Source organism: Chenopodium album, chromosome 6 (assembly GCF_948465745.1).
Source record: "Chenopodium album chromosome 6, dcCheAlbu1.1, whole genome shotgun sequence".
In the NCBI taxonomy this organism is placed as follows: Eukaryota; Viridiplantae; Streptophyta; class Magnoliopsida; order Caryophyllales; family Amaranthaceae; genus Chenopodium; species Chenopodium album.
The window spans coordinates 54,135,691-54,161,322 of record NC_137839.1 but is presented as its reverse complement, the minus strand read 5'-3'; the positions used below and the strand labels follow the sequence as shown (position 1 = coordinate 54,161,322).

General features: G+C 35.6%; 2 protein-coding genes and 1 long non-coding RNA gene across 5 annotated transcripts; all 3 read right to left on the bottom strand.

Moving 5' to 3' along the window:
* Positions 1-186: 186 nt before the first annotated feature.
* On the bottom strand, positions 187-11,132 carry LOC145636091 (glycolate oxidase 1-like). Of its 3 annotated transcripts, none has more exons than XM_081687546.1 (12): positions 10,925-11,132; positions 9,502-9,642; positions 4,088-4,212; positions 3,331-3,377; positions 3,156-3,233; positions 2,514-2,638; positions 2,307-2,373; positions 2,150-2,212; positions 1,990-2,059; positions 1,790-1,890; positions 899-1,003; positions 187-667 (listed from the first exon to the last, which is right to left on the bottom strand). In XM_081687546.1, exons 1-12 carry the CDS (start codon positions 10,984-10,986, stop codon positions 482-484), a joined length of 1,170 nt encoding a protein of 389 aa, XP_081543672.1. In that variant the 5' UTR covers positions 10,987-11,132; the 3' UTR covers positions 187-481. The 3 variants fall into 3 exon arrangements, with proteins under 3 accessions (XP_081543672.1, XP_081543673.1, XP_081543674.1); XM_081687547.1 differs by having other exon boundaries at positions 9,502-9,686; positions 10,925-11,073; XM_081687548.1 differs by lacking the exons at positions 9,502-9,642; positions 10,925-11,132 and adding an exon at positions 4,421-4,895.
* Positions 5,694-9,508, bottom strand: LOC145636093 (uncharacterized). The gene is made up of 2 exons (XR_014114015.1): positions 7,838-9,508; positions 5,694-6,519 (listed from the first exon to the last, which is right to left on the bottom strand). It is a non-coding gene; the product is annotated as an uncharacterized LOC145636093 (long non-coding RNA).
* A 10,702-nt stretch (positions 11,133-21,834) lies between the features above and the next one.
* LOC145636967 (uncharacterized) lies at positions 21,835-22,618 on the bottom strand. The gene is made up of 2 exons (XM_081688496.1): positions 22,139-22,618; positions 21,835-22,068 (listed from the first exon to the last, which is right to left on the bottom strand). The coding sequence occupies exons 1-2, from the start codon at positions 22,616-22,618 to the stop codon at positions 21,835-21,837; spliced, it is 714 nt and encodes a 237-aa protein (XP_081544622.1).
* Between the last annotated feature and the right edge of the window lie 3,014 nt (positions 22,619-25,632).

Sequence of the window (25,632 nt, the reverse complement as noted above, 5' to 3'; positions counted from 1 at the left end):
GAAATTTAAGGTGTTCCTCCCTTACGGATCTCCTAATTTTCCATTCTCTTAATCTTTCAAAAAAAAAATAAAAAAATCGCTTGTACAAAGTCTACAAACTTGTGTTGTTTTCTGCCTCAAAAAAAAAAACTTGTGTTGTTTTCCACTACCAAACTTTTTATAATTCCCCCAACTTTTGGTAAAGGTGTTGCATTACTTGCATAGTTGCATATAAATAAGATACTTTGTCGATTCAAAATTGCATACTCATGAAAATTCAAACTTATCAACTTACAAAATTGCACAGTAGTAAAAATTAAAGATTGAACATGGACAATTGGACACATGGTCGCCAATTAATTCTTGTAATCGTTACATAATTTTGCTGTGCAATCTTTATTTATAAATTATGTCTAGAATCCTTGTACATCTGAAATTCTGAATGGGAGTCTTGATCCTGAACTCCTATCTTGCAAAAGTCACTGATTATACTTCAAGCGACTTATAGATTGGAAGAGATTCTTGGAGTTTCGGTGTCCATCATGACATGGTTACGAGTAATTTCCTCAACGGTTCGACAACCACTTAACGCCATGGTGAGCTCAAACTCATCACGAAGCATTTGGAGCACTTTTCGCACACCAGCTTCTCCATTAACTGCTAATGAAAAAACTACCGGCCTTCCAATCTGGAAACAAATTAAAGAGAGTTTATGAACTTCTGAATTTGGATGATAACTACTAGTAGGTGTTCTGAGATATAATACTCAAAGTGCAGGTACTAGTTTCACAAGCCTATTTCATTGACAGCCATTTCAATGAACTGATATATTTGAAAATCAATAATGTCTGCAGCACATTTTACTATCGATCCAAGTTACTGGAAACTTGAATACTAAGATAATAAAAAAGTCACTTACAAATACTCCAGAAGCTCCAACTGCTAATGCTTTGAAAACATCTGTGCCACGACGAACACCACCATCCAAGAAAACAGGAATTTGACGCTCCACAGCTTTCACAATCTGACATGCAACAATGAGGAACGTATGTAGGTATGCCACAACGTACCACAATATCAAGTACTCTTATATTTATAATACAAATATGATTCTTTCCTTATTCAGAGCTTCAATGATTTTCTGCTATATTGATAGACATGATGGTCAAACTGTACTAATGGCCTTATTTTGTAATTAGCGAGTAGATGGTTGCATTGGCTGGTTAGATAGCTGCATTAGACATTTTGTACTAGAAATCATGCATTGGCTGGTTAGTTGTATCAGTTATGTATACAAAAGTGTTCGGTATAATTACCTGATAATCTGTAGTTCTGATGTCATTTAAACATATGAAATGACAAATATACTTAAAACATTCATTTTTACAACTTTATTAATAGTAGAAATAAGCACTACCAGCTTATTGATTCTAATCTATGCTTGTAGGAACGATGAGAGATAGCACTAATATAAAGTGGCAGATTTTTGAGAGTTAATTAATTTAGTTGGAGAGCTTTGAAGTGGAAAAACATGCCTGCACTCGATTTTAGAAAATCTTCTGCGCAAATACTCTCCACAAATAAAGAAATAACAGGGATGCAGAGAAAAATGTGCATCCATGCAACAAAAAATCTTAGTCAAGTTAGAAATCCCTTTTCCACCATTAACTGCTTATCGGTTAGTGTAGGTTATCAAGAACTTATTACATAACTCAAAAGGAGCTATTCCAAATCAAAATCAAAGTGAAAAAAAAATCCAGATCTAAAGATATTCAGATTTATCAAGTGCATGGAGGTTAAGTTCAAGTACCTCTTCCAAAGCCATGATGGTTGCAGGCACAAAATCAAGTTGTCGAGCTCCATGGTTGGAGACAATGATTCCTGCTGCACCTGCTTGCACTGCCAGTCTCGCTGCATACAAGATAATTTACTGACATAAATGTCTTACAAACATGATATTATAGAAATCATGTCTCCCGTAAGAATTTTTTACAAGTACACTTTACTTACCATCCTCAGCAGTTAGCACTCCTTTCAGCAAAATTGGCAACTTGGTGATGGTCTGAAGCCACTTTACATCCTGCAAAAGGTGTTCACAGGGAAAGATAACACATAAAACAATCTGCACTGCAAAGAGCAAAACAAAAGGGTAAATTACTTTGTTATTTACCTTCCAATTCAATGACCGATCAACTTGATGAGAAAAATATGAGGCTAATCCAGAGTTATCTGTCTGCAAATTCATTCCAGAAAAACGAATGGGACTGTTATTTTGAATCATTTGAAAAGTTACCAGTTGTCTGCTTTGATGTCTTACTTTCACTCACCCGATTAATCTTACCAAGATCTATCCCCTCAAAGTTCTTTAATGTCAAGTGTTGTGGGAGAATAAATCTGCAAGGGATGTTAACTGTAAGATCATACTCCACTGTTTACTCATACTATTCATAGTAGTGTACTTAATATAGCATTAACAATTTTCTCCATTCATTGAAGAAAATAAAGCAAAAAGACAGTAGAAATTATGTAATTACCTGTTCTTGATATCTGCCTCCCTTCTACCTATCCTGGGTGTATCAACTGTGAGAACAATAGCTTTAAAACCAGCATACTCAGCTCGTTTAACCAGCTGTGTGACAACACTCCTGTCTTTCAATACCTTGATTAATTGGATATACACAATCATCATCAGCCTGACCACTGTTTTGGAAAAAACTTAAAGACAAAGTTTACATACAAACTCAGAAATTAAGACTTTAATCTATTTGCATTTTTGCACTGAAAATATTCTTCACTATGAACCCAAAGTTGGAGATACAAGTTTGTATCAATGTTATGTTGTGATTTATAGAAAATAAAATACAAGATATTAGTCATATTACATCAGGGCCGCAGCTGAAAAAGAGAGAAGGATTTTGATGACATACTGATATACGTCCAGATTGTCACAATGTACATGATGAAAATAATATTAAGATTATGAATCCTTGGCAAAAACTTACAACTTAAGAGGACTTAAATCCGGAAATTCAGAGAACAGGTTTTTGATACTTAATAAGCATATATGATTTGGAGAATACACATTATTAAGGAAAATAATCTGCCAGGAGATTACTAAATGGAGGGAAAAAATGCTGGAGTTACTAAATTACAATTTATTTTGTACTTGTACTCACATAAAGCTGGAAAAATCGAATTCCAGGTCCAGTTGAGGCAACTTCTTCAACACTACATGTGGCCATTGTAGACAATGCCTGGATCAAATAACACATGCAAATCAAAAGAATGAATTTGATACTTAAGGTCAGAAAAGGAGGAAAAATAGGAAGGGAAAGAAATGTGAGTCAAAACCATAATTGTGCCAGCAGCAGATGCTGCCCTCGCTGTTGCAAATTCTCCTGCAAGAAAATGATCGCTTCAAAAAAGGAGGTATTTCCAGTTTCTCAATTCAGCATAGAGTATCTATACAGCAAGCTTAAACAAAGAAATTAAACACTCCACTATTCAGGAGGAAACTGAGAAAATGAATGTCATAGGAGAAACAATAATAGCATGATGAGGATGCCCTGGGGAGTGTCAGATACTCAGATATATGCACCTTATGCAATGCAGGTACATGCCACATTATATACTTAAAAAGCACGAACTAATATAAAATGTGGCTCATGAGACTGTGAGACCATAGTATTCACGAGTGTCAGACTGTGAATACTATTAATTAAAGTATCATCTTTAATATCATTTTCATATATGATAGAGCATCTAGTTTAGAGTATTTGATTCAAAGCATTGATCCAATACTGCTTTTAAATTAAAATAAAATATCAAGTTGATTGAGCTTTTTAATTTCAGATCATAAATCAATGTATTCCTAAAGCCTACAGGCTACAAAACAGCAGGTTTTTGCTGACCTTGCGTTAATTTTGACACCTAATCCTGAAAGCAAAAGTAGCAATATACCAAATCGCAGATTGAGGATACATTTAGTATGACTTGCATTAGTTTATTACTTTATCTCATACGAGCATCAATAAACCAAAACACAGATTGACATATCAAAGTAGAATACTTGAACATTAAGAAGAACATCAAGGACTTGAATTTTTACCTTCGGGGTGAGCCATTTTTTGCATAGCTGAAGGAGCAATCATGATTGGCATGGGAATCTTGAAACCCAAGACAGTTGTTGAAATGTCAATATGACTTACATCGATGAGGATGCGAGGCCGGAACCTGAATTTCATTGGGAGTAAAAAATAAGTAAATTGCAATAGTTAGCCAAATATATAGTAATCTTCTATGCGGTATATTAACAATAACGATTTGCTAATGTTTGTAATATATCCTAGCACATGAAAGCTGTAAGTTATAGTTGCAAATGATACAAAAAGTATACTTGAATTGTGAAGACAAGAATATGCTGAAAAATAGAGAGTAATACACTGAAATTTAGGGTTGCTCATTCTGCTGATTGTTCATTCATTCATCATAATATGATTACACTATTAGTCCTTTACATAAATAGGCTGCTAAGACCACTGACAAAGTGACAGCACACCTTAGGGAAACTTCCTATGAAACTTACCAAATAACAGCTTACAAAAAAGGAACAGGACAAAAAACATAACATCCTACATCAGCAGAAATAAGAACTGAGCAAACATGGTCATACATGACCACCATCCTTCAACACTCCCCCTCAAGCTGTGAGGAATAAAACTCCCAGCTTGCTTACATAGTAACTGAGTGTATTATTCTGTGGACACCACCTTAGTGAATAGATCTGCAAGTTGCTCTGAACTCTTGACATAGGTAGGAACAACAGTCCCATCAATAGCCTTCTCCCTAATGAAATGGCAGTCTATCTCCACATGTTTTGTTCTATCATGTTGAACAAGGTTCGCAACAATTGCCAAGGCTGCCTGATTATCACAGAATAAGGGAGTGTGCGCAAGAGATTTCAGGTCCTTTAATAGTTGCTTAAGCCACATGACCTCACAAATAGTAAGTGCCATTGACCTGTATTCAGCCTCGGCAGTAGAACAAGCAACAACCTGCTGTTTCTTAGCTTTCCAGGATATAGGAGAATCTCCTAGGAGAATACAAAAACCAGAAGTAGATTTTCTTGTCCCGCCAAATCACTGTCACAATAAGCTCTTAGCTTTGCAGCAGATTCAGCAGCAAGAAAAATCCCTTGATTCTTAGACCCAGACAAGTACCTTAACACCCTAATTGCAGCCTGATAATGAGCTGAGGTACAAGAGTGCATGAACTGGCTAAGAGTGTGAACAGTAAAGGCAATGTCTGTCTGGTTATAGTGAGATGTATTAGCTTTCCAATCAACCTCTAATATTTTTCAGGAGGTGTAGGTGAGCTTGTGATGAGTATCCATGGGTAATCTGAGTGGTTTACACCCTTTCATATTGTATTCGTGAAATATATCTAAAATATACTTCCTCTTAGACAAAAATATCCCAGAATTTGTCTCAATTCCCAGAAAGTACCTAAGCTCACCCATGTCCTTCATCTTGAATTGACTCTTCAAGAAATAAAGTATTTCTTTGCTTCACAAATCATGTCCATGCTACTCCCTGTGATGATTCAACATAGACAAGAATAGCTATGAACCCTTTCTCGTGTTTTTGAGTGAACAAAGTGTAATCTGTCTTGGACTGTTTGTATCCTTTCTCTATCAAGGCAGAACTTAGCTTGGCATACCACTGTGAGGGAGCCTGCTTTAGACCATACAAAGACTTGATTAGCTTGCGCACCTTTCTTGGTTCACTTGCAGCATTCACACCAGTAAATTCTTTCCCAAACCTAAATCCTTTTCCAAGATATCCCTGTGGAAGCTTCATGTACACTGTCTCTTGAAGATCTCCATGAAGAAAGACATTCTTCACATCCATTTGATGAACATTCCATCCCTTCATTGCAGCAACAACCAATAGAGATCTTACGGTTGACATTTTTGCTACATGTGCAAGTGTCTCTTTGTAATCTATTCCTTCTTTCCGTCTATTCTAAAGAACAAGTCTTGATTTATGCCTCTCAATCTTTCCTGTCTTAGGATTGTACTTTGTAGTGTAGAGCCATTTACACCCAATTGCATGCTTTCCATGTGGAAGATCCGTAATTTCCCACGTGTTATTGTTATTGTTCTCTAGAGCTTACAATTCTTCATTCATTGCTTCCTGCCATTTGTTATGCTTCACAGCATCATTGCAGTGCATTGGATCAGGTTCCTCGGTGTGTGACACCATCATACAGAAGTATTTTGCACTAGCAGATGTTTCAGCAACCTTCTTTACAGCATTAGCATAGTTTAAAGTACCAGCACCTACTTAATAATCTTTATGCCATGTTGTAGGATGGTTTGCCTAGAAGATCTTCTCATTTCTTCTGTATTTGATTCTTCTCTTGCTGTAGAATCTGTATCAGTTTCTTCTTCATCTATCTCTTCTCTTTCATAATCACTATGAGCACCATCATCGTCAATCCAGTTCTGATTTTGCTCACTGTTATGGTTTTCTTCTCTTTCTGCAGAAGCAGTGTGAAAGATGTTATATGGAAAGATATTTTCATAACATTTCACATCCCTTGATACAAAGGCTTGACCATTTATTAAACTGATTAGTTTACAGCCCTTCTGATTACTTGGATATCCCATGAATATACGAGGAATACCTCTTGCATCAAGCTTGTCATGAGAAATACTTGGATTACTTGCCATAGCAAGACACCCAAATGTTCTTAATTCTCCATATGCTGGTTTCTTGCCATTGGGAACCTCATATGGAGTTTTGTCACCTAGCACAACACAGGGTAACCTGTTGGTAATATACACAACAGCATGGATACAATCACCCCGGTATTTTAGAGGAAGCCCTGCTTGAAATCTCAAACTCTACCCATCTCCAGTATGTTCTTGTGTTTCCTTTGTACTGAGGTCTTCCTACACATGAGGTTTGATGAATTATCTCAAAATTTTCATACAGGGGCTTGCACTTCTGATCCTTAAGTTCTATTGTATTATCGGACCTTAGAATCTTTACCTTTCTTCCATACTAAGTTTCTACCATTTTCACAAAGTTTCTACCATTTGATTTCCACACCATGAGATTCACCCATGTTACTCTTGAGTGATCATCTACAATAGTTAGAAAGTGCTTATACTTTCCCTTTGTAAACACTATGTGAGGACCCCATGTGTCAATGGGTACAAGTTCAAATGGCTCTTGTGCTCTAGACTCACGCACTACATAGGGAAGTTTTGTGAACTTTACTAGAGGACATGTCAAGCAAACCTCACCACTTCCTTCTTTCAAACCTTTTAACCCATGGATTTTCTCAATTCTAATCTATAATGCCATAAAGTTCTAGGGATCAGCTTTGGAACATTAGTCACAACTGTAGGAACATTTCTGTATAAACTAAAAATTCAGAGCCTTACTCTCTTTTTTTTCCAGAAATCCGAGTCTTTAACTCACTGATAACAGTATCTATAGGTTAGTTTTCGAGATAATACAAACCACTCCTCATCCTTCCTATCCCTTTTACAGTATTAAACTCTTAGTCCTGTATGATATAGTACTTGGGATAGAATAATACCTTACTATGTGAATCATGCATCAGTTTATTCACATAAATGAGATTATGCTTGAAACTAGGAACATACAACACATTTTTCAAAGACAAGTTGTTTCCTAGATTCACTTTGCCAAAGTGAGAGATATTAGCAGTTTGCTTTCCACAACATCATGCATTGCATTCAAATAACCAATCATATGATCAGAGGCACCAGAATCTATTATCCACTTATTACTAATAGATTCAGCAAAATAACATGACACCATACCTGTTGTTTGTTCATCATCATTATCACCAAGGGACTGCTTTGGAAGCATTTTAGCAAAGCCTTACTTTGTTGAATAGTGAATTGCTTTGTAGAACCAGTGCTGCATCCACCAAATTCACTATGGCCTGCTCCTCTCATTTGTTGCAACTCTGTTGCCCTTGTTCTTGCTTCCCTACTTATTGTTGCTAGAGGCTTTCCCTTTTCCTTCTGAAATGATGAAACAGGTTTTTGCTGTATTTTGGATGCCAGCTAGGGTACCCAACAAGTATCCATCACTATTCTGTCCCATGTCCTGCTTTCCCACATGCTGTTATTTTGGATGCAGCCATGTCCTGCTTTCCCATTCCCCCCGGCTGTTATTTTGGATGAAACGGGTTTTTACTGGTATTTTGGATGCAGCCATTTCCTGAGAAAAACCACCTCCTCCTCCCCCTGAAGGTGAACCTGATCCCTTACTAAACATCACTAAAGATTCAGATTCTTGTTTAGTGTTGTTAAAGAGAGATCTTTGAGATTCTTCTTGCACAAGGTAGCAACATGGTGTTTCTACAGATGGTAAGGCAGTGATCATGAGTAGTTGACTCCTTTGAGGTCCATATTCATCATCAAGTCCATTTAAGAATTGCAACAACTTGTGTTCCTCCGTTTGCTTGTTCAGAGATGTTAAGAAAGCACTCACCTTTGAGGTGATATTAGTGATTACTAGAAAAGCATGGAGAGATTCCAGCTCTTTCCATATTGCTTTCATTTTGCTATAGTATTCATTGATTCTGCTTGGTCTCATACAAATCTTTGTAATGTTTGTATTTCCTAGACCCATCTATGAGAGAAAATCTCCTTTCCAGCTCATCTCAGATCTTGAGATGAGCTGTTAACAAACATAATAGATTGTTTGATTGAGTCTGATACTAATTCTAGAATCCATGAGATAATCATGCTATTACAAGTTTCCCATGCCTCAGATTTGACCTCATCATCATGGTCTTTCCTGTTACAAACCCAAGCTTCCTTTTTCCGGCCAGAGTAATCTCTATAAATCTCTTCCATGACCTGAAGTTGGAAGATCCCTAGAGTTTCTCAACCCATGACTGACCATATGAAGGGTGAAGATAAAGAGGACTCACAGGTTCAATAGTTGTTGTTGGCATTATGAATAAACGATTTTAAGAAGAAAGAGTAAGAAAGATTTCAGCTTTATAGAAAAGAGTAAGAATATTTGTGATTTTAAGAAAAGAAAAGAACTATTTTTAGGCTAGATCTGAACGTGGCTCTGATACCATGAGGACAAGATTATGCTGAAAAACAGAGAATAATACACTGAAATTTAGGGTTGCTTATTCTGCTGATTGTTCATTCATTCATCATAATCTGATTACACTATCAGTCCTTACATAAATAGGTTGCTAAGACCACCGACAAAGTGACAGCACACCTTAGGGAAACTTCCTAGGAAACTTACCAAATAACAGCTATGAAATGACAACTTACAAAATAGGAACAGGACAAAAAACATAAATATCCTATATCAGCAGAAATAAGAACTGAGCAAACATGACCACCATCCTTCAACAAATTGAAAATTGAAACTGGTCAAATGACAAAGGATACGGAAACACTCAAGTGACCATAAAGGTTACTACACTACATGAAAGAGAAACACATACAAAATCCTCGAAATGGCATTTCTGTTTTCTTCTAAAGTCCATTCATCTTCAGCACCTGATGCATAATAATCATATATCATCTTCGGTAGTCTCTCTTTTGCCAGCTTATCATATTCAGAAACATTTGTTATCTCCATCATGCTGTTAATGACAGGCCAGCAATAAATTCAGTTGTATGATTTCCACTGAAAACATCAAAGCACTAAAGCATCAGATTATACAAAAATTAAGAGCAATGCAAATCGAAAATGTATTACTCCATCCAAGATGTGACTTGCCTTAAATATACAGTACCAACCTTTGGTGTAAGAGGTCTAGATAGAATTTCTGTATCGAAAAGTAGATTCATCCTATGACTTTCTACAACAGATAGACTACAGATCAGACCAAAGAAATATCTATTGTAAGTGCTACTGATCTCTGCTTAGTGTGTGCGTCAGTGAACCAAAAAGGCACCAATATCTATTTTTCAATTGCTAGGTTCGCTCCAAATGTTTGAAATAGTTTAGTGGTGTCTTTATAATCCTTTTTCAGAGTACTACGTCAATGAGCAGAAGTTACTAAGATGCGTAAGGTGCATATAGCAGCTTATGCAGCAGTTTTGTAGTGAAGTGACTAGTGACCCTAATAGATAGTAATTGGTTTGTTAATTTGTAAAGAGTTTTTTCCACCACTATGACTTTCTTAAGAATTTCGCAATAAGCCACTTTGCTTACCAAAAATTACTTTTAGCAATGAAATGTTCATCGATAAACACGGGGTCACGGAGATATATGTGGTTCGTTCAACAAGACATACACACGGGTTCACGGAGAGATCACTCACAATTGTCCCAAAAAACAATATTTACAACAGTGCTTAACATCTAAAGTAAGTAACTTCTTTATTAAACCTCCTAGTCTCATGGAAAAGGAGGGTAATATGATGATCAATATGTAATAGTCTAATAGATGTAATAGACAACATTTAACAAGGGGAAAAAATTACTAAGTTTTATTTGATGTAAATAAATCTCTTATTCCAAATAAAGTTTGATTGATCATCAAGCAAAAATCAACTTGAGCTAGTAATGAAATGATTACTCAGCTAATCATCATTAACTAATTAATTTGTAATTATCTACCATAAAACCGTTAAAACAATCATCAACGAACTTGAATCATACCTCTACGTATAATTTACAAAAGATCGAAAGAATTGCAAAATTATTAATGAAGATTAAAGAATCAAAGACGAACAATAAATTCTGTTACCCAAAATAGAGAAACTAAAGCAATGAAAGTTAAAATGAAAAACAAGGTTGTAAATTAAGGAAAAAATCAACAGTCAATAAAAAAAAAAAAAAAAAAAAAAAAAAAAAAAAAAAAAAAAAACAAAATAGTTGAAAGAAGAAAACATTTTAAGAGAGTTAGGTGTGACTAACCTGAAGTAGTGTCCAAGTGAAAATAGAGTGTTTGAACAAAAACTGCAGAAAAATGAGGACATGTATCTTCATTATTTTAGTCATAGAGGCTGCCATTACAGTGGTACGACGAATCAAATTTGCATCGGTTTTAAAATGAGTTTGACTTGGTTAATTTCAAGGTCGAATGACTTTGGGTTAGGGTGATTCCGATTTGGTTGATTTCAATTCGGTACAATAATCATATCATATCATATAACTAATATATAAAGCTAAACTTTTAGCCAAGTCACGAAATAGCGACACTTGACATTCTAACTTTTCGCCAAGTGTCGCGCCACCTTGGATAAATTTAAATAGACTTCATAGGATAAAAAAAAACCCGTCAAGTGTTGCGCCACCCTGGATAGATTTCAGATTAAAAAAAATTAGGTAAGAATTCTATAGGATAGAATTTAGAATAAGATTATTAGTTTAGAGTTATATTTTTGATAAAATACCAAATAATAAATTTATAATTAGGCCACAAGACAACATCATTTAGCGTTTTAATTTTTCGCCAAGTATCCACATTGGATAAATATTGATTGACTTTGTAGCAAAAAGAGTTAATTAAGAATTCTATTTTCAATCAAATTGAATTATAATAGGTAGTATAATTTTATCTTAAAAGTCCATAAACTACCTGGGCATCGCCGGGGCACAAAACTAGTAACTAATATAAAAAGCAAAACTTTTAGTCAGGTCATGACGTTGCGACACTTGGCATTCTAATTTTTCGCCAAGTGTCGCGACACGTTGGATAGATTTAAATAAACTTCATAAGATAATAAAAAAGTTAATTTAAAATTCTATTTGGATAAAATTTTAAGGTTAGAATTTTATTTTCGATACAATACCAATATTTCGGAGATACAAATTGAATTAATTTTATTCAAAAAAATTATTAGATTATAATTCTCAAAAATTATCATATAAATTTTTTTTTTTATGTCATAATATTTTTTTGGAGTGAAATAATTAGTTTAAAGCGTAAAACATCTATTTATAATATATAATAATCGGTTAAAACTTCACAACCCATAGAATTTTATTACTACATAAACCTGTTAATTAGGGTCGAGTCATGAGTCATCTTAGATTGGGTCACTTTAGGTTCGAGTCAAGAAACGTTCAACCCTTACCCAAAGATTTGGGTACGGGTCAACCCAACGGGCTTTGAACATTTATCTTATTTAATTTATTATTTGGTTTTTTTTTGTAATGTATTAAATCAAACATTTCCACCAACATTATTATTAGTCATTACATGCCTACTAGATAGCAAATCGTCACAAAAGCACATCAATAAACTTATTTTGTATAAATGGTATTCTTTAAAATTTGACATATAGACTAAAAACTTATGTTTAAATTTAATAAACAACGCGTGCATCGCACGGGCACAAAACTAGTCAACCAATCAATAACTATATACTAAAAGACACACTAGCAATGACACATGTCATCTCCTGGTGTATCCTTAGTTTTTTTTTTTTTTCCTAAAAAAATTGTTTAATAAGAAACAAATCTTTACATATATAATACTATATTGTAATGATTACTTATGGTGTTAAATAGAAGATTTGATGTATCATTTCCTTTCAAAATAAACATATTGACAATTATAAACTTAAGCAATAAAATAAAAAAAATTAAATTCTTAACATAACTTATGACATATGGAGTTTTTTTTTTTTTTTTTTTTTTTTTTTTTTTTTTTTTTTTTTTTTGGCAAGACATATATTATATTATTATGTACTACATTTATTACAACAGTACAAGATCATATATTTTTTTTCTTCTTAAATTTATTTATTTTAAAAAATTATATAATAGAAGCTACAAATTTTTAAAAATAAATACGAATATCAAATCAACATGATACTTTTGTTATTTCCTTGAATTATTTATGATTAAAATTTTAATCAATTAATAATCTATAATTAACTATGGACACTTCAATTTCACTTGCCAAGAACGACACACATTTATTATTCTTAGTGTGATTTTTTTTTTTTTACCATTTTTTTGTTGTTCTTCTTCAATTGATGTGAATATAACATATGAAAGTCGAATATTTAATATAATCTTCATTTGAAAAATAGTAATTAAAAATTACCGTGCATGGCACGGGACCTAATCTAGTATGATTACTATAAGGTAAACATGATTAGTTTACAAGTATTGGTCAATTCCATTCCAAATCATTTTCAGGTTTGGCTGAATTTGGCTTAGGTTATTATCCAAATTCAATATTCAAATAAGGTTATTTTTAACCGGTGTAAAAATGAAGTTATTACTCCATTCTTTTTTTAAGTGTCTTATTACCAAATTTTAAAGGAAAAATTGCCCTAAAATAATTCCACGTTTAGGGTGTTCGCTAAAAATAATCACACATTTGAGTTATTTTTACATAATCCCACCTTTACCCTCCGACCTTCTTTAAGTGGAAAGCTAAATGTCGCCCTCAAATATCTAACTAACGCCCGCAAAATAAAATAAAATTACAAATTTAGCCTTAATATATAAAAAAAATTACCCCCCATACTCTCAATCCTTGTCACTCTCTTAAACATAATTCTCTCCCTAAACAACAACAACAACCACCACCACCACCTCTTCATACTACCCACCATTACCACCACCTCTTTATACTACCCACCACCACCACCACCTCCTTCTCCTCTTTTAACCACCAACTCTTTTTACCTCCAATTTCACGATCTACACAATCGCGATAATGATGAGGAAGGACAAAGGGAAGTCGATCGCCGGAGAAAAGGTTTGTTTGTTTTTTTTTTTTTTTTTTTATTTATTTTCTGAAATCGCAGGCAAACGGCCGGTTTTTTCAAGCGTCTTAGGCTTAAACGCCCAGTTTTGTAGAACACCCGCACGGTTGTTCGCACGAACTAGGCATGTGAGCCTAGGACGTTCGAAAAAACAAGGCTTTTGTCTGTTTTTTTTTTTTTTTTAAATTCCTTTTTTTTCAATTTTTGCTATTGTTGTTTATTATTATTGTTTTTTTAAGAAAAAAAATTCACAGCTTCTTTATTTTGTTTATAGTTTAGATTTGTACTAATTTATTTTTTTTTGGGTTGTAAATTGAAACCCTTCCTGGGTTTCGAATTTTTATAAAAAAAAATCGCAACCTAACGAGTCCGTATGGTTTCAAATTTTCAAAAAATTGTTTGATTTTGAAAATCACATTGGTTGGAATGGTTGACCAATGAGTGTTGGTGGCCGTTGATCACTAGAGAGAACGGTTAAAATTTTTGTGTACGGTAAAAGTGTGAAATTTAGGTAAATTTAATTATTTTTATTATCGTTATTACAAGGATAAGTATGTAATCGTAAGTTAGATATTCGACGGCGATATTTAACAACCTCTTTTTAACGGTCCCGTTTTACTGGGAATCGGTTGAGCAGGTAAATATTTTTTTAATTTAATTTACACATGTCATCACATGATTGGTAAAAAAAAAGTTTTAATTTTAATTTTGTTTTAACAAATAATTATTACTGCCTCTGTTTTTAAATACTTTCTCCATTTCTCCATGCGTGGAGTTTTAGGAGAAATTGAAGAAAGTAATAAAATATGGAGGTAGTGGAGTAGTTAAGAAAGTAAAAAATTATAAAAAACAAAAGTAGTGGAAGAATATGAGGAGATAAGGTAATATGTTGGGTCCACTAAGTGTGATAAATGAATTAAATATTGTAAAAGCTTTCCATAAAAGGAAATGGAGCAAGTATTTAATAACGGCCGAAAAAGGAAAGTGGAGCAAATATTTAAAAACGGAGGGAGTAGTAATTATTTTTTTTAAGAAGAAGGGGAAATTTCATATTTAGTTAATGTTGAAATACACCAAACTCCCTAGGGATACAAACCAGCAACCATAAGTATAGCTGCTTCCACAACCATTAGAAAATAAGAAAAACCAACTAAGGGAATTGATAACACAAACTACAGTAGCTAACAAAGTTTGAAGATGCTTCCTAACGAACGAGCTTTCCAATTATAAATTGCTACCATGGAGATCATCCTCATAAGCATCATTAGAACAAGTAGGGTCTTCAACAAAGAGCTTACTGCCTCCTGGTCCCATAGCCATAGTTATCTTTGGAAGATAGTGTGCGACACGAATGGCTTCTCTGGGAATGTAATTGAAAGAGAAATTACATCCCTTGTCCATCAAGCACTCCATGTCAAGTCGTGGGTACCATCACTAGTAGAAAATATCAAAAAGGCACCCCCTAATTGGCACCGGTTCAGTCCAAACCGTTGCCAAAAATGGCCTACAAAATTGGTGGGAAGCTGAACTAGAATAAAAGGCACCGATTCACTTCAAACCGGTGCCAAAAACATAAAGGCCACCGGTTTGAACCGGTGCCTTTGTGAACCGGACCATTTAATTATAAAAAAAAAAACCGTCCTTACTCTCTCCCTTTAAACCCTAAAACCTTGCTCCTTCTCTCTCCTCTCAGTCCGCCTCCTTCACTCTCTCCTCTCCCTTCTTGATCCTCTGTTCTCCCTTCTCTCTCCTCTAGCTCTCCTTGATCTCTCCTTCCTAATCACTTCTCTTTCTCTACAACAACAACACCGCAACAACAACAACACCACCGCAAAGCCGCCACCACCGTCGATGTTCTCATTCGATTTCCTCATTTTTCCAGCCAATTTTACCATCGTCGCAACATCATCACCACCACCAGCTATTTCCTCAATTTTACCACCGTCGCAACATCATCACCACCACTATCTTTCCCCTTCGTGATGAAATTAAAGGTTTTCAGGTCTAAATTTAAGCTAATTTCGGGGGTTTTTGGTGTAATTCGAGGTAAATTCTCTCTTTTTCTCACTTTTTTTTTTTTTTTTAGATTTTTGGTGGAATTCGAAGGTTTGAGGGTGTGTTTCTGGGTTAGCTCGAGTGCATGCAAGGAACTTGATGGAGCGAATTGTGGAATCGAGATTACATTTTATTTTTTGAGATTTTTTTTGGAATAGCCGAACACTATATTTTTGGGTTCCATATTACCAGATTTTTTGCTATTGTTTTTTGGTTTAATTTGGTTTCAATTTTTTTTTATTGTCCTATAATGTTTAAAAATTTCAGATTGTAGTTTATTTAGGATTTTTATTAATTTTGGTGTCCAAATTTGATGCAGGTTTTACACTCCACACAGAAAAAGGATTCAAATATCAAGATGATGTAGATTTTGGTGTTTTAATTCGATGTTGTAATGTAATTTTTTTTTATATATATACATATACATATACATGTATATATATATATATATATATATATATACATATACATATACATGTATATATATATATATATATATATATATATATATATATATATGTCATTATTAATTTATTTGATGAATGTGATTATTGTATGTATTTTGTTTTTAATATTATGTCATTATTAATTTATTTGATGAATGTGATTATCGTATGTATTTTGTTTTTAATATTATTTTCTGTTAATATTTAAGTAAATAAAGATCAAAAAAATAAATTATATTTTTTGGGCACTTTTGGCACCGGTTAACCGGTGCCAAAAACAAGAAATAATTTTTTTTGCCCATTTTTGGCACCGGTTAACCGATGCCAATTCTGAGTTTTGGCACCAGTTTGAACAGGTGCCTTTTTAAACCACTTATTGGAACCCCCCACATTGGCACCGGTTCAAACTGGTGCCTTAGGCCGGGTTTGAACCTTTGCCAATTTCATTTTTTCACGTAGAGCATGTTTACCCACCTCTTCAATTGTTGCTTCAAGAGATGCCGCATCAGTTTCAATGACGACCTCCTTAAGCCCAGCATCTACTGCCATTTGCATCCCTCCTCAGATTGCAATCAGCTCTGCCTCAGCCGAAGTTTTGGCAGCGATTTTCCAAGCCTTGCCGAAAAACCAAGTACCATCACTAGTTCTAGCAACAGCTCCTGCCCCCACCTTTTCATTTTTCTTCCATGCTGCATCCATAATTATTTTAATTTCGCCTTCCTTTGGCCTAATCCACCTAGCTTCAGGTCTTCTCAATGCAACGGCAAGTCCTCTTCCCTGAAAAACATTAAAGTTAGCCACCAAGTCGAGGTTATATCTATTAAAAAGCGTTCGAGGGTGAACCATGGCAAGGTGGAAAACCGTAAAGTTCCTGGATCTCCAAATATGCCATAGTGCCACAGAGAACATGATATTCCAAGATTTACTAAGTGAAAGGTTATAATTAATCCATCCTTCCCAATTAATATTAAAAAAGATTGAGTAATGAAAATTCTTTTCCATACACCCAAGCTAAAAAATTCTAGTCTACAAAGTCCTAGAATTGACACAATCTCTAAACAAGTGCATATGATCTTCATTATCAAGACTACAGCTGGTACAAATTGGATTAAAATTCTCCATAGTTTTTGCTAAAACAGTGGCTACAGGAAGAATTTTGTGACTAAGGTTCCACATGAGCATTTTATATTTGTAAGGGATAGGAAGATGCCTAATTTTTTTCCACCTAATAGAAGGAAAAGAGGGATGAGATGTAAATTTATAGCTTAGGAAATATGCGCTTTTGATGGTAAATTGTCCATTCTAGTTCAATCTCCAACAAAGGGTGTCCTCAACAGTAGCAATTTTAGGGGGGGGGGGGATGCACTCTATAAGATCACAAACAAAATCAGGCACAATATTTCTAATCCTACCCGTGTTCCATTTACCATTATTGATGATGTAGTTAAATCCCCAATGGGCCATGGAGTTAGGAATCGGATTTTTCATGCTTAAGTAGATAGGCTTGTCCCCAACCCAATGATGGTACCAAAGGCTAAGATCTCTACCATTACCTACTCTATAAGATATGCCTTCCATTAAGAGATCCTTTCCTTTAGGAATATCCCTCCAAAGAGGGGAATCTTTAGCACTAGGAATGCTATTAAGGAAGGTCAAGTTTTTGAAATATCTAGCCTTAAGAATTTTGACCCATAGCTTATCCGGTGCCATAAAAGCTAAGTTCCAATTCTTAAGAACAGCATACCAAGACCTCCCATACCGGAAGGAAGACAAATCTTATCCCAACTAGTTCTAGGAAGATAATGAGACCTATCAACCTTATTCCAAAGGAAGCTTCTACAACTCCTTTCTAAGTCCTCCAAAATGGAGCATGGTAAAAGGGTTGTTTGCATAGAATAGAGAGGGTAGGAATTGAGAACAGATTTTATAAGAGTGCTTCTTCCCGTCATATTTAAAAGTTTAGCTTGCCAACCTTTAATTCTATCCTTGGATTTATTAAGAAGGTCAATATAATCGACTTTCCTTAGTCTATTAGGACTTATATTAACTCCCAAATATTTCCCGAAAGAATGAGCACCCTTAATGTTAGAGGCATTAAGAATAGCCATCTTGAGATCAGAGTAAGACACATCTTGGGAGGGAAAATGACTTTAGACTTTGTAGGACTAATGTAGAGGCCGAAATTAATACCAAACTCAAGAAGGGTATTCTTGATAACCTCTACATTTTCCACCGAAGCCTTAGCAAAAAGAAAAACATCATCCGCATAAAAAAGATGGGAAATACCAACATCTTTGTCAATCATAATGGGCTGCCAATGTTTTTCTTTGACCCTTTGCTCAATCATAAGAGAAAGTCTTTCTAAACAAAGCACAAAGATGTAAGAGGAGAGGGGGTCACCTTGTCTAATTTCCCTTAAGGGTGTAAAAATATTCGAAATTTCCCCATTCCAAAGAATTGAAATGGAGGGGGTAGTAATACAACTCAAGATGAGATTTATCAAGTTATCCGGGAAATTGAGACCTATAAGAGTATCCTTTATAAAATCCCATTCCAAGCTATCATAGGCTTTAGAAATATCGATTTTAAAAGCCATCAAATGTTTCTTACTAGCCTTTTTAAATAGATGAGCAATCTCTTTAATGACTTAAATATTTTCCTCAATCGATCTTCCTTCTATGAAACTAGATTGAACGGGATTTATAAGAGAACCTAGGAGGGGTTTAATTCTATTAGCAATAATTTTCGTAATAAGTTTATAAATAGAATTACAAAGCCTTATAGGTCTGAAATCAATCATACATTTCGATTGATCTTTTTTAGGAATAAGGAAAATATAAGAATCATTAATATTAGACGGGATTTTTCCTTCCATGAAACAATTGGTAATGAGGTTAGTAATGGATTCACCCACCACATCCCAATATTGTTGGAAGAAAATAGCTTGAATACCATCGGGACCGGGACTTTTCATGGGAGCCATCATTTTTAAAGCACTTCTAATTTTCGAACCACTAACATTGCTCGAAAGGTAGGTATAATCTACATCATTAACCCTAGAATTAGGATTGAAGGACATTAAGCAAGGCTAATCAGTATGTTTAGAGTTAAAAATATCCTTAAAAAAATTAACACACAATGATTTTAAGGTATTCTGGTCACTAACCCAAACCCCATTATTATCCTTAAGACTAAGAATTTTTCCTCTATTATTTTTAATCTTGGCCAAAATATAAAAATACTTAGAGTTCCAATCCCCAAATTTTCTCCAATCAACCCCCGCTTTTTGAGGCCAAATAATACATTCCAATTTTAAAACCTCATTTAGCTGTTTTATTAAATCTTTTTCGAGATTAATAAGGAAGGATGAAAACCTAACACTTAGTGCCTTTTGAATGCCGTGAATTCTAGCTATTAGCCTATTTTTATTGCCAATGGACTTATTAAAAACAAGCTGATTCCAACTTCGAACATCTTGGATGAATTTTTTTTTGATTGGACAAAATCGTTACCCTTTCCCCAAGTCATATTAAAAAAATCATTAAAATTAGGGTTTTCAAGCCAGGCCTCTTTGCATCGAAAAGGAAAATTTCCTTTTGATTTTACAGCACCTGTATCAATCAAAATAGGGCAATGATCTGAGTAAGTTCTAGCTAAGTGATATACCTGAGTGTTTGGGTGAACCCTCATCCACTCCGCGTTAGCAAGAGCTTTATCAAGTCTTTCTCTGATGAGTTTTGTACCCTCTTGACCATTGTTCCACGTAAAGTTAGGTCCATTGAATTTGAGATCGATCAACCCCACCTTATTCGTCCACTTGAGGAAGTCCCTGCCTTGATTATTAGTAACAGGCCTTCCTCCCACTTTCTCTGATTGAGAAACAACTTCGTTCATGTCGCCCATAACCATCCAAAGGGTCGACTCAGGAGAAGGAGCATCCCCCAAGCCTTCCCAAATAATACTTTTATCTTTGGCCACAGACGGAGCATGAATACCAGTTATTAAAACTTCTGGTTCAGTTGGAGCAAGTTTAAAAAGGGAGTGAAGGACGTGCTGTGATTCTGCAACACACTCAATCAAAACTGTTGGCCTTTTCCAGAATAGCCAAACCCCTCCCTTAAGCCCATCAGCAGGTATGGTTTTATATTCCTCAAAACCCATATGCTTGCAAACTTTGCCAGCCACATCATCCGTTGACTTTGTTTCTAGAAGCATAAAAATATCTGGTTTGTGGATTCTAATTACCTCTTTAGCATGAGATAAAAAAATCCTTGCTTGTTGCAGCCCTAACGTTCCATAGAATTGCCATCATATTAACAGAAGGGAAGTTAAATTGGGGAAAAATTCCCAACTATTGTTCAACATGATTGTTCCTCGATGGGAACAGTCTCGTCCAATCCTCCCATAGGTGTAATTTCCCCAGCGCCCATATGTCCTCCAAGGATACTGGCAACACTGTCATTTGAATCTCCGACATTAAATTCCCTATCGGTGCATAATTGAGATCCAATTCGAATCCCACCACTTCCCTCTGCGTCTCCAACAGGACAAATAAATTTTCTGGCTTCATTAGATCTAACACTACACTTACCATTTGTAAGCGAAAGGTTTGAGGATTGTTTAGAGGAGGATTGATAGGGATGAAAATGTTTCCGTAATCTGGAAGGGAGGGGTGAATAAAGGTGTTCATCAGAACATTCAATCCTTGCTCTACGCAGCCTAGATTTTCTTGGGAATTTTCGATTGTTTCAATATCGGCCATAGTGACGGAGTTGGTAATGGGGGAAAGAGTTGGAGAGTTGGTAATGGCTGTAAGGCCCGGTAGAAGAAGGATGGGGTTGATGGTTTGCTTATTGGAATCGAGGGAAGGATGGTTGGTGCTACGGTCTGAGAACGGAATCTGGGATTGAGTAAGGGTAAGAGTGAAGGGTTGTTAGATTGCACAAGTTGCAAGCCTGTTGAATTACAGATGACGGAAGATGGTTAGGTTAAAGGTTTGTTGATGGTTGGTTCAACTCCCCTGTCACAAAACTCTGTTTCTTGTGATTCTCTATGGGTTAAATTTGGGCTTTGAACAGTAATTTTAGAGACAGAAGGGGAAATGGAAGCTTGGATGGAATGAGAAGTCTGCTGTTGAGCTGATAAAAGAGGAAGTGAAGACGAAGGTTGAGAATCGCCATTAATTTTTGATTGTTTTCTGAATCTAGGAAATACAATTTTCCCAATTTTTCTTCTTCCCGATACACCTGTTTTTTCTGGGCTAGGATCCTTCTGCTCCTTATCAACATTTTTTGTATTCTCCCCATATATATGCTCTATATCATTTAATGTCAACTCTTCGTTTTCCTCCCTTACTAATACCTGCCATTGGGTATTTTGGCTGCTCTGTTGGTGTTTATTATATTCTTTGGAATGTTTTGCTTTATTCTTCTCATTTGTCTTTTTCTGATTTCCTTCCTCCTTATCCTCCTTTTTATTTTTCTCCATTTTTTTATTAACTCTCTTTCTCGGGGAAGCCAAAATCCATGGGCCATAAGATTGCTTTTCCTCTTGTTGCTTATTTGAGCATTCACCTATTTCCTTTTTTAGACTGCTAGAGTCAGCTATTTTTTTCATGTTGTTTCGAGTTCTCCTTTCCCCTAGCTATGCTAGCTTGTTCCTCTTCTAACCTTATCGTGCCATTAGGAATAGCTACTGGAGAATTTTCTTGCTGCTGGTTTGCTTTGGTACTCCATTGACAATGCTCCTTCACGTGACCAATTCTGCCACAATCGAAGCACATCCGATGAATTTTTTCATACTCTATTCTTTGCCAAGCTCTACCCACCCATACCTTGGTAACCAATGGTTGATTCAGATTGATCTCAACAAAAACCCTTGCATATACATCTACATCTACTAACTTTATAAGTTGAGTAATCCACTCTGATAGGCTTCCCCACGACTTCAACTTTTTTATAGAGGGCCTCCTTCTCATAGTATACAACAGAGAGTTCGGGGAATCGAATCCATATTGACATGCTTTGGAAATTGTCTGTCGATGGTCTGAAATTTGGCCTCCATTTGGCTATCATTAGATAGTGATCAAATATAAACCAAGGACCACCAAACAACGCTTTCTCTAAGTCATCTTGAATTGTAAATCTGAATAGATAAACTCCATTCTCCATTTCAATTACCTCTAAACCTCCTTTCGGATTCCACATTCGTTGAACCCTTTGATTCATAATTTCAACTCTTATGTTAATGTCAAGGTATTTCCCTATTAGAGTTAAGCTCCAAGGTTTTCTAAGCTGCTGAATTTTCTCCTTTAGGAAGGAGACAACATTAGCAGGTAAAGACTGATCGTCCTCCTCATCATCCCAATCACTTGAATTCAACATTATCTTCCGAGCCTCGGTGAACCATTGAGATGATTTTGTAACAGCCTCTCTAAACGATCTAGAAGGTTGCAGCAATGGTTCCTTTTATTTAGCATCTACTGTTGGCCTCTCATCATGATTATTAGCCGAATCATCATGCATGAGGGCATCACACCCCATTTCTTGTTGTTTATCCTCTGCCATACCTGCTTCAGCATTGTTAATACACTCTTTTTGGGGTGTATACCGCTCCTCTAAATCTATTCTGACTACAGACCTATGAACTAAATCTTGCTCCTTAGTGGAAGAGACTTCCATGTCTGAAGAAGCATCCATAATGGACCTAACACTAATCTAGTCGACCTGGTACGAAACCTGTTGAGAAAGACCTAACAAACTAAAGCTAATCACACAATGGATGGGCAACTTCCTCTTCAGTAGGAGTAAGCTCCCGGAGACCCAAACACACGGTGTTAGGGCTAATCTCCAGTGACTACAATTCTAGAGAGAGAAAGCTCCTGTTTGGGACACTTTGTCTTTGTGAGGGAGTAGTAATTAGCTGTATATTAATAAATTATTTTTAACTTTTGTTCTAAAAAATTAAAACCATACCAGCTACACCACCACCCCAGCCGTCTCCTCTCCTAAACCATCGTCCTAGACAAAGCATATAGCTGGTAGTCCCAACGCGACCAGACCCTAGCTCCACATAACCGTTCACCGACCTCCTCTACCCTCTTTCGTCGCCACTAAACCACCACAACAATTACCGATCGAAATCAAGGTGTAGGAACGGAGGCCGAAACCGAGGTGTGAGAAGGTAGGGGAGATAAATTTGGGGCAATAGGAAGGGGATAGGGCCAAAAAAGGGCAAGGAAACGGGGAAGCCGTAAACGCGGTGGGGAAGGCGAGAGAGATCGGGATCTATCAGGATGGAGAAATATTTTTTTGAAACAAATTGGTTGTTCAAGGGGAAGAAAGTCGACTGTTCAAGGGGGAAAGGGATGGTTGTTGGGGCGACGCTCCGGCACTGGGGGGGAGGCAGGAGTTCGGGCTGGTGGGAGTGGGTGGCCATGGAGTCAGGCGGCGGGAAGGTAGCTTGGGCAGCTGGTGAGGTGGTTTTAAATATTCAATTGTTTTTTTTCTTTATAACTACTAGTTGTGGCATCGCGTGTGTAGACACCCATTTGTGTCTCCCCAAAACCAAACCCAGTGATGAGTACCTTTCACGTTGAATCATAATCGAATGAAACGAAAGTGTGGAAAGGTCTAGTGTTGCGGAAAGTTTTATTTCTTTTCTTTTCTCTTCTCCCTGTTTTTGAAAACTTTATTTTTAAGAAAACAGCCAATCCAGTTTGGTTGGTCCATAATATGGGTCCAATAGTGGTGTAGTTGGATGGGGCTTGCAAAGACCTTTCCAACGATATATTATAAGCCCAATTCCGATGAATATTGAGGAATTTATGGCCAATTTACTAAACTGGGCCCGGTTTGAGTTTTAAGTACGGCCCAATGATCTAGGGGAGGGCCTAATATGATTTATCATTCCTAATGTAATTAGGAATGGTTTTGGTCTTCTAGAACATTCTAGAAGGTTTTATCATTTTTAATTCAATTAGGATTCTTCAGAGTTTTAATTAGATCAAATAGCATTTTCGACCGAAATTATATTATTTTATCTTCCAGTACGGTAAAATTATCAGATTTTCGAAAACGAGTTAAAATCCGGTTTGGCGTCCAACCCCAGGCCTTGGCGCCTGGAATCAAGATTAGCGCCAGACGCCAGAATTGGCGCCTGGCGCTAGCCACAGTTCCTGGCGCCAATGAGCCAGGTCTGGCGCCAAGGTGGATTTGTGGTCTTCATACTCTGTTTTGATAAATTATCTTTTTTGGATGATTTTCTCTATAAATATCGTATCAAAAACTCCGTTTTCATTCAGGAATTCTCCTTATTCTTAAGTCTTCATCAACTATCTTCATCATCGACATCTATCATTCACCAATTCTCTCTATTCTTAAGTCTTCATCAACTCTCAATCATTCATCAAATTCTTTGAATTCATTCATCTCTTCATTCATTCTTTCTTTTCTAAACTTTGGTTTTCATACAAAATTCCGCATTCATTAGATCTAGAAACACCTAGCCATATTCGAAGTTGCCTTCGCCTTAGACGTGAAAGGTTTTAATTTCTGAGGGTTTGGTCCCAAATCTCTATTTAAATTATTTAATTTAATTGTTTTGATTATTATTTTCCTTGAAGTTACTAATGTGTGTATTTTGTTATTAGAAAGAGGTACGAGGCATCCAAGTAAGTACTTTAATGGTTTAATTGATATTATGATATAGAAATCATGCTTAGATTGTCATTTTGATTCCTAGTATCATGTCTAGGGTAACTTTAATATTAAGCATGATTAAAAGTATGATGCCTTTTATTCTCTTCCTAATATTTATGATTGTTAGTATCATGTTAGGGCTAAAGATTTGATTTTTATTGCTTAGTGACATGCTAGGGTTTGTTATTAATCTTGTTAGTATCATGCCTAGGATCTTGCTATGCTTTAACATGATTATGATTGTTATTATTATTATTATAATTATTATTCATGATATTGATTATTTATTATGTTGCTTGATGATTTATTTATTTATTGCTTGATCACACCTTTTTATGCATGTTTAAAGGGAACTTGGTACTTGTAATCACGCTTAATAAGATATTAATAATCTTGTTTAGGGTTTATTGTGATTATAATTTCAAGTGATCGCCAATAATAGATTTGTTTGTGCATTAATGTTCAACCAACATAGATTAAACAGGTTTAGGGTTAATCCTATTGATTGTATGTTAATCAGAAAGCGCACATGAATACGAGCAGAATAAAGTAGAGGCCTATTATTAGGGCAGGTTCAATCTCTTTTAGGTTGGATTTGTACCATCATCCCCGAACCCTTATTTGGTTCATGACCTTATGGAGTTGACGATCTCTTGGATCGTTAGGGGGTGTAACCTTCACCTCGTGAACGGTTTACA

Excerpts from the sequence above, each read along its gene's own strand:
- LOC145636967 (XM_081688496.1), bottom strand. The coding sequence starts at position 22,618 with ATGTTGAATTCAAGTGATTGGGATGATGAGGAGGACGATCAGTCTTTA. Across the intron at positions 22,069-22,138 it reads TGGATTACTCAACTTATAAA|GTATGGGTGGGTAGAGCTTG; the intron begins GTTAGTAGATGT and ends TTGGTTACCAAG.
- LOC145636091 (XM_081687546.1), bottom strand. The coding sequence starts at position 10,986 with ATGTCCTCATTTTTCTGCAGTTTTTGTTCAAACACTCTATTTTCACTT. Across the intron at positions 3,378-4,087 it reads AAAAATGGCTCACCCCGAAG|GAGAATTTGCAACAGCGAGG; the intron begins GTAAAAATTCAA and ends ATTTTCTTGCAG. Across the intron at positions 2,374-2,513 it reads GAGGCAGATATCAAGAACAG|ATTTATTCTCCCACAACACT; the intron begins GTAATTACATAA and ends CATCCCTTGCAG.